The sequence below is a fragment of the Sorex fumeus genome, unplaced genomic scaffold (assembly GCF_029834395.1).
Source record: "Sorex fumeus unplaced genomic scaffold, SorFum_2.1 ptg000128l, whole genome shotgun sequence".
NCBI classification, from domain to species: Eukaryota; Metazoa; Chordata; class Mammalia; order Eulipotyphla; family Soricidae; genus Sorex; species Sorex fumeus.
This window is the reverse complement of record NW_026606185.1, coordinates 26411135-26430298: the sequence shown is the minus strand read 5'-3', so window position 1 is coordinate 26430298 and position 19164 is coordinate 26411135. Positions and strand designations below refer to the sequence as shown.

General features: G+C 52.5%; 1 protein-coding gene and 1 non-coding gene across 2 annotated transcripts in view; one reads left to right on the top strand and one right to left on the bottom strand.

Annotated features, from left to right (window-relative positions):
• The window catches only part of CABLES1 (Cdk5 and Abl enzyme substrate 1), a 108973-nt gene extending 90593 nt beyond the window's left edge, over positions 1–18380 (bottom strand). Inside the window, exon 1 of the mRNA XM_056137991.1 lies at positions 17598–18380. Coding sequence (XP_055993966.1) covers positions 17598–18286 — 689 coding nt within the window. The 5' untranslated portion in view covers positions 18287–18380. The remainder of the gene's footprint in view (positions 1–17597) is intronic.
• LOC130045631 (U6 spliceosomal RNA) lies at positions 857–963 on the top strand. The gene has a single exon (XR_008795598.1). It is a non-coding gene; the product is annotated as a U6 spliceosomal RNA (small nuclear RNA).
• Positions 18381–19164: the final 784 nt, after the last annotated feature.

Genomic DNA, 19164 nt, shown 5'->3' with positions numbered 1-19164 from the left:
GTTCAATCAGCACGCTACTGGTTACAGAGAGAGAGAGAGAGAGAGAGAGAGAGAGAGAGAGAGAGAGAGAGAGAGAGAGAAACAGAGAGCACAAGAGATCTGATCTGACAGGGGCTGAGGTGCTTGGCCTTGCATGCAGCTGACTCCAGTTAATCTCTAGCACCAGTATGGTCCCCTAAGCACTGCTAGGAATGATTCCTGAGCATGGAGCCAAGAATAAATCCCAAGCACAATGTGGCTCCCTGAAAAACAACAAAAATCAAGAAAACAATAAAGACATAAGCATTACAGCAGCAGTAGGGTGTCATCCTGGCTTTACTTTCAATTGAGCAAGGAAGAAGTCGCCTTGCCAGACCCCGGGGCACTGGTTCTGCGGGACATTATGCAGCCTTATTATGTCGTATTTTTGTCTCTTGGGGAACCTATCTTTCTTCTCCACTTTGGAGAGCACTCTGACTGCAGCACCTGAAATTAGCTGCAAGTAAGCACAGGCTGAACTTGGAACGCTCTGAAAAAAAATCTCACGATTGCACGCAAGGATACTTTTGCTTAAATGAAATGAAATCGAGGGCAGGAGAGAGTGTGGGATGAACGCGCTTGCCTTGCCTGTGGCCAAACTTGGTTCAAATCCCAGCACCTCATCTGGTCTCCAGAGCACAAAGCTAGGAGTAAACCCTGAGCACAGCCAAGTGTGCCCCTCCACCCAAGAAAAATAACAAAAGTAAACACTTCCCCCCGCAAATAACAAAATAAAAATGCCTTTAACTGATATTCAATGAATAAAACCTGGTTTGGCATGTTTAAACAAAACCCAAAAAATGGTACGCTCACAATTGCCTTTAAAGCCAATATTAGGGTGCTCGCTTCGGCAGCACATATACTAAAATTGGAACGATACAGAGAAGATTAGCATGGCCCCTGCGCAAGGATGACACGCAAATTCGTGAAGCGTTCCATATTTTTAACAGATGACTGGTTAAAGAAACTTTGGTACATCTACACAATGGAGTACTATGTAGCTGTTAGAAAAGATGAAGTCATGGAATTTATATACAAGTGGTACAACATGGAAAGTATCATGCTAAGCGAAATGAGTCAGAAAGAGAGGGATAGACATAGAAAGATTGCATTCATCTGGGGGATATAAAGAAACAAAATATGAGATTAATACCCAAGAATAGCTGAGATCAACACCAGGAGGATTACTCCATAGCTCAGAGGCCAGCCAGGCATTCTAGGGGAAAGGGCAGCTCAGATAGAGAAGGGAGCACCAAATAAAGGGTGTTTGGAGGATCCTCCCAGGAGGGGAGATGCATGTTGAAAGTAGACTATGGACTGAACATGTTTGCCACTCAAAGCCTCTTTTGCAGACCACAACACTCAAAAGGAGAGAGAGAACACAAGGGATTGCCCTGCCACAGAGGCAGGGTGAGATGGGAGGGATGGGGGTGGGATGGATATTATCCATGGTGGTGGAAAATGGGCACTGGTGGAGGGATGGGTATTTGATCATTGTATAATCGAAACCCAAGCACAAAAAATTGTAAATCTACAACTGTACCTCATAGTGTTTCACTAAAAATTTAAAAAAAAAATTAAAAAAAAAAAACCAATATTAGGGGCTGGAGCGATAGCACAGTGGAGAGGGCGTTTGCCTTGCATGTATCCAACCTGGGTTTGAGTCCGAGCATCCCATATGGTCCCCTGAGCACTTCCAGGAGTCATTCCTGAGTGCAACCCCTGAGCATCGCTGGGTGTGACCTCCCCCCCAAAAAAAAACCCAGTATTAGAGAGCTGGAGAGTTAGCATCTGGCACCACCTGGCACCACCGGGTCCCCTGGGCACTGCCAGGAGTGTCACCCAAGCACAGAGCCAGGAGTACGCCCCCTACTGTTTCACAGCTGGGGCAATGGAAAGAGCACAAAGAATGGAGCTCCTGTTTTGCAGGAAGGAAAATGGACTCAATCCCCCAACATGAGCCGCCCCCCTCCCACCCCACCCCCACCGAACGCCAGTGCTGTAAGGGGTAAGCTGCAAGCACTGCGCTAGGAACAGCCTCAAGCACAGCCGAGTGTCCTCAACACTGCTGGGGGTGCCCAGACCCCCCAAAAGCTAGTATTGGAATTTTTTCTTTTTTTAGGCCAGAATTGGAAATGGGAACAAAACTAGTGAATGTCTCTCCCTAAGCATTCTCAGCACTTTCTCCTTTTTTTCTTTTTTTACATTTTATTTTTTGTTATATGTTAGGAAATATGGTTACAGCACTGATATATTTATGGTGTTTGTGTACATAGTTACAACACATCACAACTATCAAAGTGTTCAAGATCCCCATCACAGGTTTTTTGTATTTTGTTATATATTTTTAGGAAACATTATTTCTAATACAACAATGCATTTTTTCACCTTTCTTCCTCATATCAGATTTTGTTGATCTCATATTGTTTTATAATGCTATAAGATTTGTGAACTATGGGGGTGGGAGGGATATTATCCATGGTGGTGGAAAATGGGCACTGGTGGAGGGATGGGTATCTGATCATTGTATAATTGAAACCAAAGCACAAAAAATTGTAAATCTACAACTTTAAAAAAAAATAAAATAAAATAAAGGGAAAAAAAAAAGATTTGTGAACTATGGCTTCATACCTAAATGTGTATAAATATCAACTCACTTATCCAAATTTCATTGAAATTTTTAGTTTTTTAATCCAAAGTCAAGGGGTTAACAGAATTCAGTAATTACCTTTGATCCCTAGTTTTGTTTCTCAAAATACCATAGATGAATAAGATCATCACATATTATTCCTTTTCCCTCTGACTTATTTTGCTTAATATACTACAATTCCATCCACGTTGTAACAAACTATGAGAGACCATCTTATCTTACATCTGCATAGCATTTCATTGTGTGTATTGACTAAAACTTCATATCTTCATCTGTTATTGGACATTTGGATTGTTCCCATATCCAGTTACTGTTTTAATCAGCATTTTCTCCTTTGGGTGAAAATGGAAAATGTAACTTCTTGCCCCGCAGCTACAGTCGTGGAGCACATGAATGGGAGGAAAGGCTCGGGAAACCTTCCCAGTCCTGCCTCCCCTCGTCCTTCAATGAGCAGACCAGAATTCAGGAAAACACGCTTCCGAGCCAAAGAGGGTGACAACAATGAGGACCGAGCTGTGTGGAGAATGGAAATACGCCCGCGCTTTCATTGCACGTTTAGTCCAGTCAACAATTTGACAATTTAGCAAATTACAGGATTTATATAAAATTGATCAAGACAACATGTTCCCAGTCAAACTTCAAAACCGACCCATAAAAGTCGACAGCGTGGAACACCAGACGCTGGCGGCGTCTTTCCACATGTGAGCTAAGTCTGGGTGTGCGGCTGTCTGCAGTGGACCGACATTCCTGCATCTGTGTGCACGCACGGGATGTGGTGCGAGTCGGCTGAGGAGGGTTACCGGTAAATGCAAGATGTCCCTGTAAAGAGACTCTTCGTGGTTTGGGGGTAGAAGGGAGGGGGGGAAGGAAGCAATTCCCCCCCCCCCTTGGTTAAAATTCAGTCATTAGGGGGACCAGCAAGGTCCCCCTAATGACTTACAGGGGGAAGGCGCTTACCCTCTTTTTAATCCCTGGCACCCCAAATGGTCCCCCCTACACCATCAGGAGTGGTCCCTGAGCACAGAGTAAGGAGTAACCCCTGAGCACCATAGGGTGTGACCCCCAAAAACACCCAAAATAAATAAGATTTGGTAACAGAAAAACAAAACCAAAAAAAAATTTTTTTTGGTCACTTTGGGGGTTGGGGAGGTGGCTCAAAGGGACTAGACTGCATTGGGGGAGGGGGTTCCATCCCTGATTACCCAAACACCACGCCAGGAGCAGCCCCTGAGCAACCTCTGATGTGGCCCAAAGATTTTTTTTAATATTTTGATCATTCTTGTGTTTAATTCAATGCCATTTTACAAAAGAAGTCTTTGATTTCTCTTTATGAAGCTAATGTTTACCTTTTAAACTTGGCCAAATACATGGGAAAAAAATGGTCTCCCCTCTCGAGGGGCCCCAGGGGGAGTAAGGATGCTTCAGACAGAATTCAGGTGTTGCAGGAGAACAAGGTCTGCCTGAAACCTCACCATCCCTATCCCAGATGAGGGTGGTCGACCCTCCTTTGACACACCATCCTGGAGAACGTCACTTCAGCATGAACAATGATCGAGGTTGGAGCCGGAGAGAGTACAGGGGTGAGGGCACTCACTTCAAGCACCCTGGATTCATAGGCGCTGCATGGAGCACTGTCAGGAGCGATCCCTGAGCACTGTGCCAGGAGGAAGGCCTGAGCACTGCAGGGTGTGGTCCCAAAGCAAAGCAAAACAAAACAGAACAAATGAAGGCTCATGAAGGCAGGGGTGGCCGGTGGCCCCCGTGGAGGAATGCTGTTTCCCTTGCTGCTCTACTTTTACTACTTAGAAAAGAACTCGAGGGGCCAGAGCAATAGTACAGTGGGTAGGGCATTTGCCTTGTATGCAGGTTTGATTCCCAGCATCCCATATGGTCCCCCGAGCACCGCCAGGAGAATTCCTGAGTGCAGAGCCAGGAGTAACCCCTGAGCATCACTGGGTGTGACCCAAAAAGCAAAAACAAACTAACCAAAAAAAAAAAAAAAAAACTTCCCAGGAAAACGGTGAGAAACTATCAGAGAGTCTCAGGAAAAACTGGGATGACACGATGGTCCAAGAAAGCATGATGTGGGGCCGGAGTGATAGCACAGTGGGTAGGGCATTTGCCTTGCACGCAGCCAACCTGGGTTTGATCCCCAGCATCCCATATGGTCCCCTGAGTATCACCAGGAGTAATTCCTGAGTGCAGGGCCAGGAGTAACCCCTGAGCATCGCTGGGTGTGACCCAAAAAGCGGGAAAAAAAATAAAAGAACTCTGGGGGCTGGAGCGATACCATAGTGGGAGGGCATTTGCTTGCATGCAGCTGACATGGGTTCAATTCCCAGTCCCCCAAGTACTGCCAGGAGTGGTTCCTGAGTGCAGAGCCAGGAGTAACTCCCGAGCATCACCGGGTGCTCAGGGTGTGATCCGAAAGTAAAAAGAAAGAAAAAAAAAACAAAAGAAATGAACTCAGAGCAGGTCCTCCTCGGCTCGGGGTGGGTGCTACTCACCACACGTGCTCAGCAGCCCACCAAGTGTCTCATCTCCTTCAACAAATGGCAAAAGGCACAGGATGACTGTATGCAAAATCCACAGCTGCTTCTTCCCCTTCTCGTAGTGCCAGGATAAACCCAGAGCCGGGCACATGCCAGGCAGGTACTCTAGAACACACCTCCAACCCCAGCAACTACAAAAAAAAAAAAAATTCCTGGCTTTTGAGCCACACCTGGTAAAACTCAGGGCTTACTCCTGATCTGTGCTCAGGGATCACTCCTGGCTGTGCTCAAAGACCATACGTAGTACCTGGGATAGCACAGGGGTGGGCCATGTGCAAGGTAAGTGCCTTGCCCCCTGTGCTATCTCTCTGGTCTGCAATGATGCCAGTTTTACTGAACAACTACTACACATCCAGCTAGAAGCTTCCTATTACATTCTTTCTTTTGTTCCTTGTTTTTTTTTTTTTTGAGGGGGCCCTTGGGAGCAGAGCTGGGGTCATTCCCAGTTATGCCTGCCCTGGCTGTGTGACCTGACAGTGCTCATATGGAATGTGTCCTGCTTAGGTCTGGAGTATCAGGAGCCACTAGGTCATATCCAGCAGTAGAATGAATTGTGTATGTATATGTGTGCATGTGTCTGTTATTATTTTAATTTACAACATCCCCCAACGGTACCTTTCATGTTTTGCTTTTGTTTTGGGGGGCCACATCCAGCAGTGCCCTAGGGTTTCTGGTGACTCTGCACTTAGAAATGACTCCTGGTGGACTTGGGGTACCATATAGGGTCCTGGGACTGAACCTATGCAGGCCACATGCAAGGCAAACCCCTTATCTGCCATATGTGGCTCTGGCCTATCCAGGTCCCACACCAGGGCTCCGCTGGCCAGCTCCCGAGGTCAGCACACAACAACCAGCATCGCACGGAGAGGCACTGGCCAGCCAAGAAAGCAGCACAGTACTGCTTTGTGCTTTAACATACTGCCTTTGATTGACTCTACCCCAGAGGTCGTACATGAATGAAGCCCAGCCTGGCATCTGTGCTCTCTTGAGGTTAACTGATACAAAAATGGAAGCTTTGGGGCAAAAAGGAGAATGGAATCCTACAGCGCTTACAAGAGTATTTCCATTTTCCCAAATGATAAGGCTATGGTCAAGTTCTCCTTTGGGGTGGGATGGGTGCATATTTTTGTGTTTTTTTTTAATATTAATTTTTTATTTTATTGAATTGCTGTGAGATAGAGCATTACAAAGCTGTTCTGATTGGGTTTCAGTCATATAGTGTTCCAACACCCATGCCTCCACCAGCACCCATGTCCCCAGTTTTCCTCCTATGCCCCCAATTCATCCCCCACCCCAGCCTGCTCCTATGGCAACACCTCTCCTCTCTCTCTCTTTCTCTTTCTCATTTTAGGGGTACTTTTTTTTCTGTTTGGGTCATACCCGGCAATGCACAGGGGTTACTTCTGGCTCTGCACTCAGGAATTATTCCTGGCAATACTCAGGGGACCATATGGGATGCTGGGGATCAAACCCTGGTTGGCTGCGTGCAAGGCAAATGCCCTACCCGCTGTGTTATTGCTTCAGCCCCAGGGTGCATGTTTTTTTTAAAAGTAACTTGTGTTAAAATATAATTCACTTACCTTCAAACAGTTCACCTTAAGTTCAAAAGGTTTTTAGATTATTACACTATTAATCTATAAAACCCAGCTCCCGGAAGAGAACAGCGCAGAGTCTCCTGCCCCCACACCTGGCTGTCCCTGCCGGGGTCCCTTGGAGGAGGGCGGGTTGGTTTCCCTCCCCGCTCCGAACAGAGCTCCGGCAGCCGAAGACCTCCAGAACCAGCCACCACCATGCTGAGACCACGCTCCACATGCATGAAGGTACCGGCAGAGGAACAAAGGCATGCGGGTCCTGGGGCTGAGATCTCCAAGCCTGCTCGGATCAGGGCTGAGCATCCTCCACCCAGATCCTCCACCTTCCAGTAGGCAGGGGTCACACCTACCATCTGCTCCCCAGCACCGTGTAATCCCATCAACGCCCAAGACCCAGAGACCCATCAACGGCCAAAACCCAGCTCCCCGAAGCGAATGCGGCCTTGTGACATCTTATTATCTCATTCTTACTTTGGACAACCTGGCAGGTTACCGAATGTTACCTGCCCACACGGCAGAGTCTGGCAAACTCCCCGTGGCGTACCCAATATGCCAAATTCCAGTAACAATGATGGGTCTCATTCTCCTAACCCTGAAAGAGCCTTGAATATGGCACTTTTTTAAAATCTCAGGGCGAGGACAAAGGAGGGCCTGCTCGAGGCAGTCGACGAACAACAGGATGATCGTGATCGTGATCGTGACGCTATTAATAATCTTCCAATGTAACTGAAGTAGACATTTTAATTTTTACTTTACTAATTTGCTGGGGGGTCCACACTCCGTGTGGTGCTGAGTGCCCGGGAGGTGCTGGGAGTCAAACCTGGGGCCTCACATAAACACTACATTTGCTCTGCCACTTACACTGCACCCCAGCCCCTCTCTTCAGCTCGGATTCTTAGAGGGCACCAATTTCAAAAACGTGGCCCTGCTGGCCCTAGGGCATTCAGAGAAGGAGTCGGTGAATAACATTTTCATCTATCTACTGCCTTTTGGAAATGACCTGATGAAACCATAGACTTTCCTGAAATCAATCTGCAAGCTGTGATAGCCAACCAAGTCAGCACCATAGACTCTCCTGCCTGCTGGTTTCATGACGGGGACCCGGAATCCGTCTCTGCCGCCCACAGCTGCCTGAGATACCCGCACCTTCCTTTCCCTCTCACTTTGGCCCCTCCAAGAGCAAACTTGCTTCAAGTCAACAAAAATACTGCTTCAAGTGCCACCTTTCAACATGCTCCCAACCTCAGCTCTACCAGCCGATTGCAGGGCTATGTGTGTGGGGGGGGGGGGGGGGGGTGGGGGAGGGGGGAGGGATGCTGGGGAGAGGAGGAGGTGGCTGGTTTTGGGGATTGAGTAGAGGGCGTACTCCTGGCTCTGCATTTAGGGATCACTGCCGGCAATGCTCAGGCGATCATTTGTTCACTTGTGGTCCCAGGGACAAACCAGGGTCTGCCTTGTGGAAAAGAGCTCCCTGCCCAGTGGACACTCTCTCTGGTCCCCCAACAGCCAATTTTTGTCCATAAGAGGAAGCAGATAGCTTGCCTGTCTATTCATCTTGGGAATCTTCTCCTCTTCCTCTCTTCCTAACAAAAGGAACTAGACACTTTGTCTTCCAATTCATTGGACCAATGGGTTAAGTGTTTTAAAAGAAAACTAGATATACTCAACCACAAATCTCTGGCATTCTAAAATATTTTCATGTGTACAATAGTTTATCATCTATTATGAATTTTTTTTTTAAAAAAAACTGAAGCAGCATCACATATCATGGAGTCTAATTCAGATTGGTTGATATAGCCCCTGGCCTAGAAACGAGGAAGAAATCTGGGCTTTTTCTTTCAAATACATATATACTGTTACCATATTCCAAGTCTGAAACAACTGGCATTTCTACATTCTACTTTACAAGCATTTGTCTTTACAACTAAATGGGCAATAAACCCCAAGTCGCATTAATGATAACTCTGTTAAATATAAACTAGTATGCAATTATCCAAAATGCTAACACAAACAAAAAGGGGTGGGGTGGGGGGAGGAAGGAAACTCTGGCTGATTATATGTTCTTGGAGGCTTTTTAAAACTAAACAAAAATAAAAAGACAACATTCCAGAGCCCATGAAAGAGTCCTAGGCAATGACCGGATGGTCCCTGACCACCAAACTAATCTAGTTGCGTCCCATGGTGTCTTCAAATTCTGTTTTCAGCACGTTCAAACTTAAGGGGGTCAGATACTTTTCTTGAGGTGATGACCCTTGGTAAATTCACAAAATTATGGTAAATAAACGATTCTTGCAAAACTTCTGGTTTGGGGGATCTGAGAGATAGTACAGTAAGTACATCACTCCCTTGCCTAGCTGTGCCCCAACCCAGTTCAATACCCAGCATTGCATAAGGTCCCTGGCACAGAGCCAGGACTAGTCCTGCACACAACTGGGTGTGGCCCAGAAACAAAACAAAACAAACCTGATAACTCTTCCCCTACTGGAGACACCATGCACAGTCCCTCGGAGGAGGAAAGAAGGAAGACGGGAAGGGGGAGGGTATGGAGCCTCTGGTAGACAGGCTGATTAGCCAGCTCTACACAAGGAGTCAAACCCTGATTTGCAGAGTTGGTCACCCAGATGTCCAGGGCACAGATCCTCCATCATTTCTACCAGGACCTGGGAGCCAGCCACAGCCCTCTACTGGGCCAAGCGGAACCAGCTGACTTAAAGGACACCTCGGTGAAAATGAAAGCAAGGAAAGGTAGGGGAGGGGAGGTACCAGAAGCAGTGGGATCTGATGAGAAAGGTATTTTAATAGGATTTCCAAAAGTGTTGCCACTGTTCTGGGATCACACTTCTCTGCTAACACCACCAGGGAATCCAGGTTTCCTTGGGGGGGGAAGGGGGCTGGCTCTCCAGAGAGGCGCTGCCTTGCTCAGAGCCAGCAGCAGGTCCTCACCTGCAAGATCCTGAGCACCTGGGGAAGGGAGAAAGTCCTAGCCGAGTGCCAAGACCATAAACAAAGGATGTGTGTGTGTGTGTGTGTGTGTGTGTGTGTGTGTCCTAGCCGAGTGCCAAGACCATAAACAAAGGGGTGTGTCTGTGTGTGTCCTAGCAGAGTGCCAAGACCATAAACAAAGAGGTATGTGTGTGTATATGTATGTGTAGTGTGTGTGTGTATGTGTGTCCATCCAAGCAGTGTGCCAAGGCCATAAACAAAGGGGTGTGTGTAGACACATATGTGTGTCAGCTCTGAAGGCTGCCTGTAGGAGGAGGTGGGTTCCTTTCTGGGGAGAAGCCTTTGAGGGCCAGCACAGTATGGGAGTGCCAAGCATAAGGAGGTGCAGGGGAACAGAGTGGGGGTGACACAGAGGTGACCAGGGGGCAGTCACAGGTGAAAGACAAGTAATTTTAAGCTGATAGGATCCAGTGAGGAACTGAGAAGGGTCCCTGAGACAGCCCTGTGGGTCCAACAGAAACCATGAGAGGGGCAGGCCAGTCGGGGAGCCGGGGAGGGAGAAGGGGGGACAGCAGGGTGGGGTGGGGTGCTGCCTTTTCCCCCAGGAGCTGACAAGTAAACAGAGTAAACTTGGCAGTCACCTGATTTCTCTGCAACCACTCGCTGTGTCTCTGCAGCAAAGGAGGCAGCGAAGCTAATTCAGAAACGAAAGGGCCTGGCTGCTCCCCAGAGAATGTTCTTGATCAACAGCCAGGGGCAAGGACGAGGCTAGGAAGACTAAGGGTCTAGGCTATTCCTGCCCAAAGTGGGTGAGACGTCCTCCTAGGGCGCAGTATATGGTCCAGGGTTCTCAGCAGTCTCAGGGACCATGAGGGGTGGGGTTCTGTCTGCTGAACACCTGGATACGGGGGTGCCCCCAGGGGCCCACGCTGGGACATGACATAACAGAAACCACAATGTCGTCATCAACATGTTCAAGAAAGTTGACTTCCATAAAGGACTATTTCTTTTTTTTTCTCTCTCCTGAGTCATATATTTTTTCCTGAAAAGGGGGGCAGAAGGCCAAATAAATTTGGGAGACTGGAGACAAAGCCAACTCGCCCCGGAGGGAGGAATGTATAGCTTCCTTCCTGTCATGCATGAGAACCAGAGCACGGCAGGGACACGCAGGGACTCGGGCATCTGGGTGCCGCTCCAACCCCTGTGGGCAGCCAGGAGCACACGGCTGGCCACGAGAGGCAGGGAAAGAACAGAGCGGAGCTGCGGCCGTCAGGGTCCCGAGAGACAGTGTGCCACCACAGCACACGCCTTGCAGGTGGCCAACCCTGTTTGGACGCCTGGAGTTCCCGAAGCACCCCCAGAGTGGCCACAGAAGCCCACTGCCAAGAACACTGCCTCCTCCTAGCTGGCCAGGTTAGCTGGGAGTCTCTGGGAGGGGCCCCTGGTGTGCCCGGAATACCACCTGGGAAAACTCTCACCCAAAGCAACAGATGCGGCTCCCAGGAGGCGCAGGGCTGGTGTCCACCAGCCCCTTGGAGGGCCTCTCCGCAGGCCGGGAGGGCGGGGCCGTGCTAAGAGAGCCTGGTGAGACTGGGCAGTGCCGTCCAGGTCACCAGGCCCCTTGCGCCCAGCCACGCCAGCTCTCACGAGCCTGACTCTCAGACCACGCGTGTGAGGTAGACAGGGGCAGAGATGGCCCCCCAGCAGGCCCCCAAGTCCCTGAGCCTCTGAACTCCTGGGGGTGGGGGCACGTGCTAGTTAGCGCTGCCCTGCACAGTCCTTAGCCCGCTGATGTGCTCCTCACTGCCACGGCCATGTCGTTGGCTCCACAGAAGTGGGGGGTAGGGGTGAGTGAGTGCCCCTGTCCTGGGGACTTCCACATGCTCCCCTGTGATCCTGCACTCTTCCCAGCTCACGCCCCCTCCCACACAAACTACCCAGGCCACAGCACAAGGCTCCGTAAACCCCAGGTGACAGGACTCTCCTTCCCGGTCAGTGACCGCCCTGGGACTCTGGATTCTTGCCATGCGTGTCGTGTGGAGCCTGAAATTGGCATCTGCAAAAGGACTCGAACCCGCACGCCCTGGGAATCAGAGATGGCCTTCCCCGAGGGGCCGTCTGTGGCAGTGGCTTTCAGATTCAGCAGCCGCAGGGATCAGATTTCAAGGGAAGGTGCTCAATACAGATTCCCTCCTGCCCAGGGAAGCCTGTTCACTCGCTCACTCATTCTAAGGTGCTCGTAGTACTGGCCCTGAAAGAGTGGCCATGCTCACCTGCCCAGGTCCTTATTCCATAAGGAAACCAAGGCTGGAAGCAGGAGGTCACCGGTCTGTGTAATCCACTGTGGGCAGGGCGGGCCCTGAATGCAGGGTGCCCAAGTACTGCCTTGGCATTGTCTGGCCCACAGCAGGCCCTGTCACTGGCCACTCCGAGCTGCCCCTCCCATGGTGTGCTAAAGGCCACTGGCCCTGTCCTCTCCTCACCCCACAGATCTTCTTACAGGGAGAGCCCAGGCTCCCTGCACTTTCCCTTTTCCCTGGAGGTCACCCTTGAACTCTGCCCTCCAGAGATTCCTGCCAGCCAGCCTCAAGCGGGTTTCTGGCTGATTCCCCCTTCTGAGTTCACCACATTACAGGCTTTAGGGCTGCAGGCCGGGGGTCATGGGGGAGCCACCAAGGGCCACTCTGGTCCCTGCAGGGCCCCGGCTCTCAAGCCTGGCCTGTGCAGGTACTCAGAGTAACTGCCACTGCAGATGGCAAGAGAAGGCGGTGAGAAGGTGAGCTTGCCTCACTGCTGAGCAGATTCAAGTCCTCAGTGGGAATTCAGAAACCCAGACCGGTGCAGCGGCTGACGGCTGGAGCACAAGCGTGGAGTCCTGCCGAGGAGACACAGGAAGGTGGCAACATGGGAAAGACCAATGCCCCCCTCAGCCACATGTGATGAAGATGCCAGGCCATGGGAGCGGTCCTTTTCAGCAAAGACAGAGACTCCAGACACAGCTAGGCCAGGCCGAAGCAGAGGGAAAGGGGGCAGGAAGTTCCTAGAAAGAGAAAGAGTCTGAATTTTGACCTTGATGCCGAGTGTCCTGGCACCAGGGACTCATTACCCGTGAGGTGGGAAACAATGACAAGTGGCTGGAAGGCCTCCTTCCTGCAAGGTTTCCCCATCGGCACCCCAGGAACCCAGTTAACACACAGAATCCAGGAGTCTGAATCAAGATCCCAGGAGATTCTGCTTTTCCATTGGAAAAGCCAGGTGCCAGGGCGCCCACAGAGACAGCCCTCCATAATAAGGGTCTCGGGAGAAACAGCTCCCAGAAGTCTTCCAAGTGGCCCCAGGATTCAAACCCGGGTACCACATAGTCTCTCTCCCCGCCAGTCATAGTGCTAATGACAGTGCTCTAAGAAGCAAAGAGCTCACAATATTTGGGAACAGTAGCGTGATGGCCCCTCCCTCCAGCCTAACCCCACCCTCCATCCTCAGGCCAGATACCCACAGGCTCCCTCTGGGTACTGGGTACTGGGGTGGCCGGCTGCCACTCAGGAGCTCTAAGAAGTGAGTAAGCCAGGACTTCTGCCAGTTGCGGAAGCCTTAAAACACACCTTATAAATTTACACTCCCTTTCACCTATTAACACCTTCCTGCAGGCGAGCTCACAGCCCGAGCACAGAAGCACTGCAGGGTGTCGATCCAGCAGGCCTCCTTTGGCCTCCCCACCTCTGAGTCCCAGCCAGACAACAAGTGCCAGGAGGCTGGTTTTCCCATCAGTGGGCGCCCATCCCCAACCCCAGACCGAGCTTCCCTAGAAAAGAATGGGAATTGGAAAGAGGCAGCAAAGCTGGGGACCCCCAACAGGCTAAAAGCATAAGCATGATGAGGAAAGGGTGCACAACAGTCTGAGGGGCCGGCAGCACCTGGCATAGATACAGCCCACAGCGACAGTCCGCTCCAGTGACACGTGCAAGGCAGAGGGATGCAGGCCACCTCCACCTCCCTGCGCTAGCCCCGACAGGGTCCACGGCACCCACCCCGATAACGGCTGAGAGCATTAAATGTGATGAACGCCGAACTCACCAGACCACAGAAACACATCTGTGTCCGGGCACAGACATTCACTTCCTTGCCAGATCTCATAGTTTGAAAGTGCAAGCAGCAGCTGTAATGGGCATTGCAAGTGTCCAGAGAGAAGTAAGATTAAAGACTTCAAAGTTTCCCATCAACAGATCCAGAGGTTTATCTGCCCTGAACACACCCTGGGAATGAAATCTGACCTTCAAAGAAAGGGCTGATGTTTAGATTTGATGAGGGCAGAGGTTCCCACATTTGTATCGTAAACGTGAATCATCCAGGACTGTTACAAATCCAGGTTTGGAGCTTCCGAACCCAGGGGCTCCAAGGCTAGCCCCAATGGTGCTCAGGGGATCCACCATATGGTGTTGGGGCCTGAACCCAGATGGGCACAGGCTACAATGCACTTTCTTTCTTTCTTTCTTTCTTTCTTTCTTTCTTTCTTTCTTCTTTTCTTTTCTTGCTTGCTTGCTTGCTTGCTTTTGGGGTCACATCTGGCAATGCACAGGGGTTACTCCTGGCTTTGCACTCAGAAATTACTCCTGGCAGTGCTCAGGGGACCATATGGGATTCTGGGAATTGAACCTGGGTCAGCCATGTGCAAGGCAAACGCCCTACCCACTGTGCTATTGCTCCAGCCTGGACACTTTAACTGCTGGACTATCTCCTGACCATCTTTAGTGCTATCATCTAAAACAGGGACAGAGTTTGTATTTCTTGGTGCACTGGGCCAGCAGATCAAAGCCCCCAGGATGGGGTGCATGTGCCTTTCTCAGAGTCCAGGGGTAGCTGAAGAGACCCCATATTTTGAGAAACAAATTGTTACAGAATCTCCCACATAAGAAACCAGTCCAAAGAAAACAAAACCAATTTTAAAACAACACTCCAGGAGAACACCCATGAGGTAGTGAGCACAGACCCCAGCGAACAGGCTGTTCTGTAGGGGTCACCCCACCAGCGGAGCAACGGCATTTGCCAGACTGGCCCTATTCAAACGAGTCTGTAGCCTACTACAATGATCATCAAGCACTGCTTTGCTGCTTGATAGCAGAAGGTTGGAAAGCACTGTTCTGAATCATTCTGGGCAGCTGAAAATACACCGTAGTAACTTATTTGGGAATGGGGAGCTCCGAAGCAGTAATTAGGCAGGGGGGTGGAAGGTGGCCTCTCTACCGACTCTCCCTAAGTGGGCAGATAGTCCAGAGTAAGTGTCACTGCTACTCAGGCGGTGGTTGGGGGGGGGGGGGGGTTCCTGGTCCACCAATGGTGCTCCAGGGCCACATCCAGCAGTGCTCAGGGGACCATGTGGTATCGAGGCCGGACCCCAGGGGACACATGCAAGCATGCACTGTAACTGCAGCACTATCTCCTGACCATCTTTAGTGATTTTTAAAGCAGACTGCTTCCGGGGACGAGGTTAAAGATGGTTCCTGGCAGTGGCCTGGGGAGCATGTGGTGCTGAGGAACAAGCCTGGGGCTCCAGCATGCAGACCATGAGCTGTGGTCCTTTCAGCCATCTCCTCAGACCCGACAAAACTCTTGGGAGCAGCCATGTAGGAAATACAGGGTCCCGGGAGACTGCTCATCGCTGTTTTATTCATTTACCTCCTCTCTATACTTAACATGTGATGCTGTTTCTTTTGGGGAGTGGGCTTACTCCTGGCCATGTGATCACCTCTCAGGCTGGCTGTGTGCAAGGAAAAGTCCCTTAAATTCCTGTACTAGGTCTCCAGTCCCTTGGCTGATTTCAATTTCTGTAGCTGACTCTAACGAAGTTTTCTCTCAAGCTAAGATTTTTTCCTACCAAGTTGCTAGATACGGTCAATTCCCAAGTGAATGGGATGAATGTAATTTTCAGACTGGGTGGTCTCTATGTGGTCTAATTTATCCTAAGGTGTTCTGGGGGCAGATCAGCAAAACATCTAAAAGGTTGGTGCTTTCTGATCGGAGCTTAAATTCTGGCTACTCTGGGGGTTAGAGACACACAAAGATACTTCAGACCCTCTGATTCGAGATTCTCAGAGAAGGGTGAGGAAATCTGCTCTTCCGCTGCCTAGCATAGGAAACCCACTTTCCTAAGAAGGCACAATTCTATGAAAAGAAGTGAGGGAAAGCTTGGCCAAACTACTTGTAGATTCATTCCTCGAACTGAACTTGGAGCGAGGCTTTACTACTCTGGCCCCCTATGGCTATAAGCCTAAGGTCACTTATTCCTAATATTAAATCCATTGAAACACCTACTGAAATCAATAGCAAAATGCATTTTCCTATGAGCACATAGGGCAGACGTGAGACCAGCCCTGCACACTGGTTTAGAGTAACACATAATTTATGATAATCTTTGTGGTGTCCCGCTGCTCTAGCTGGGTTTCTGCTCAAACTACAGGCACCAGGAGCTAACGCATCGAGTGGCGGGACCCTGAGTGGCCCAGAATCTGCTGAGTCTGCACCACTCCCCTGGAAGGAAGGGGCTGCCCTCCAGTGCACTTCCTGCAAACGGAGAGGTTTGTGCACCAACAAGATATGGCCTGTGCCTGATTGTGTCTGTCACCTGTGCCCAGCTATGCCAACTCCCCTGGGGAAATGGTGAGGCTGCTTCCTCAGCTCCCCATTGCCTGCCTGGAGCCCCAGTATACAAACATCCTCAAATACAAGGAAGAGCTTAGGACAAAGTTGCAAACTTTGTCTGAGTCCAACTCGTTCTTCCCTATTTACCCACTGAGGGAGGAAGTTAAGTTTTCCAATAAACTACTTTTCTGGCTTAGGTCAGAGTGAGCTTGTGTTTCCAGATGAGCAGCCACGGTAGGAGCTGTAAGTGAAAAACGTTCTTTCATCTCAACTCCAGGCCTGCAGAATATTGGCAAGGCTATTCCAGAAGGCAAAACTGAGGCCGGGATGCCGAAAAGGACAGTGCGTAGGTGGAGCTAACTTCAGATTCCGGGGTAACTGCAGCGATTCCCCTGCTCCACAGATTCATTTTCAGTGCTGAGGCCAGCCACGGGACTTTGAGCTGATTCCCAAAGATCCCTTGAACATATGGCCACAGGCTCTCGCTTATCTCCAGCACAACCAGCAAATGTCCAACATCTCCCATTTTTGCTAAGATGTGCAATACCTGCAGATAAGCTAGCCAAGAGCCGCAAGCTTTGAACTAATTCTAGCATATCCATCTTGGAACGGAAACCAAAATCCTCAAGTCCGAGTTCCTCTCCTTCCCCCGCTAGCCCCCTACTCCCATGGCCCCGATTCTAGGAAACTGAGAGAGGACTTTTCATTTCTTGGGCAAACAAAAAGGAAAAGACCAAGAGACATCTCACCCCACCGCACCCCCACCTCGTCCCCGGGCGCAGGAACTTGCTGGGCGCGCTGATGACTGACAGCTCGCACGTGCTGCGGGGACCCGGGGCTCAGCTCTGCACCCAGCTCAGCCTAGGCCGGCGGGGCGCGAGGGACCGCGCCCGCGGGTCTGGAAACCGGTGAACTCCTCCACGGCACGGGAGATTTATTTGGGTGCCTCTTTTTTGCAGAGGTTTCCTCAAGTTCCAAGTGCGGCCCCGCTGCGGGCGCGCGGTGCTCTCAGCTTGGGGATGCCCGGTTCCCGGGCACACGTGCAGGCTCACACTCCCGGCCCGTGGCGCTGGCGTCGGGGGGTCGGAAGCTCAGGGACCGCACCGGGCGCGGTCGGGTGGGACGCCAATCGCCCCCCGGAGCAGCCCCGGGCGGAGCGGGGGGTGGGGGGGTGCTTAACGCGCGCGCGGCGTCCCGCATACTCACCGCGACCTCTGCAGCTGCTCGAAGGCGCTGGCGCTGCCCCCCGGGCCGGGCTGCTCCAGGGGGCAGTAATTCTGCGAGCTGGGCCTGGAGAAGCCGATGGGCAGGATTCCCTGAGTGAAGGAGTTGAGGCGGCCCCGACTGCCGCCGCCACTGCCGGGGGTCGCAGAGCCCAGGAAGGCGGCGGCGGGCACCTGCACGCTGGTAAAGGCATCGTCCTCCTCCGACTCCTCGGGTCCCGAGCCCCCGAGCCCGTCGGGCAGCTGCGGCGGCGCCGACCGCGGGGTCTGCCACGGCTCCCCCGACGCCCGGCCCGCGCCCAGGGGACTGGAGAAGCCGCGGGCCGCCGCGTGGCCGCCGGGCAGCAGGGCCGGCAGCGGCGGGTGCGGCGCCGGGCAGGGGCCCGCGCCCGCCGCCAGCGCCGCCGCCGCCGCCGCCGTGCCCGCCGCGGCCAGCAGGCTGTGCCGGCTCCGGGCGCCGCCGTCCTCGCCGCCGCCCCACTCGGCGCCCTGCGGCGGCCGGCCGTCCAGCGAGATGTTGGTGAGGAAGGACAGGGCAGCCTGGCGGCGCCGCGGGTCCATGCGCGGCTTCCGGGGGGGCTGCTCGGGCGGCGGCCCCGCGCCGGTGCCCGCGGCGTCGGTGCCCGCGCGGCCGCGGCTGCTGCGGGCGGCGCTGCCCGCCGTGGCGGCCATTGTGTCCGTGCGCGGCGAGAGCTCGGCGGGGCCCGCGGCTAGGGGCCGGGCTGGGCAGCGCGCGGGGCGCGGGCGGCGTGCGGGCGGCCCATGCTCGGCCCGGCCCGGCCGCCGCGTCCCTGGGTGCGCGCGCCCCGCGCCCGCGCTCCGAGCGCTCCTCGCGATCCCACGGCGTCACGTGGAGGGCACGGCACCCGGGAGCCAAACAAAGCTGGGCGGGAGGAGGAAGAGGGGCCGGGGAGGCGGCGAGGGGCGCCCCGGCTTCCTGCGGCGCGCGGGAGCCGGCACGTGGCCCCCCGCGCGCGCGCGCCCCGCGCGGGGCACCCCCGGGGCTCGCCGCGGGAGGCAGGCGGGGGGTCCCGGAGGACTCAGGGGGTCCGCTCGGGGCTGGTTCGCCGCGACGCAGGAGTCCGGCTGCACCCCGAGAAACAGCCTTCTGAAGAGTTACCTGGCTGGGTCCCCTGCCCCTCCCTCCCCGTGGACTGTCCAACCGTCGCCAAGACTGGAGTGAGTTCAGACTCATTCATTCGCAGGCGCAGGACGGTGACCCCCCCCCCCCCCCCCCGGCAGATGCGCACGAGGGGCGGGGGGCCGCAGACCGTCCGCGCGGCCACACTCCTTGACAGAGCTCACCTTGCTTGGCTTTCTTGGCAAATTCTAAGACAAATGTTCACTTGGACCCCGAAACGTATAACGGAGGTAGACTGCCACCCTTAGGTCTAGGTCCCCTTGCACGCTTTTGTAGATATGGTCTCTTTATCTCCTACATAAAGTAGGACCAATCCGGTGAGGTACTTCGTGTCGTGTTGAGTAGGAACCTACCTAGTTGGGGGTACCTTGGACAAAGAGGAACTCCGCCCGAGCTGCGGCTCCGGCTC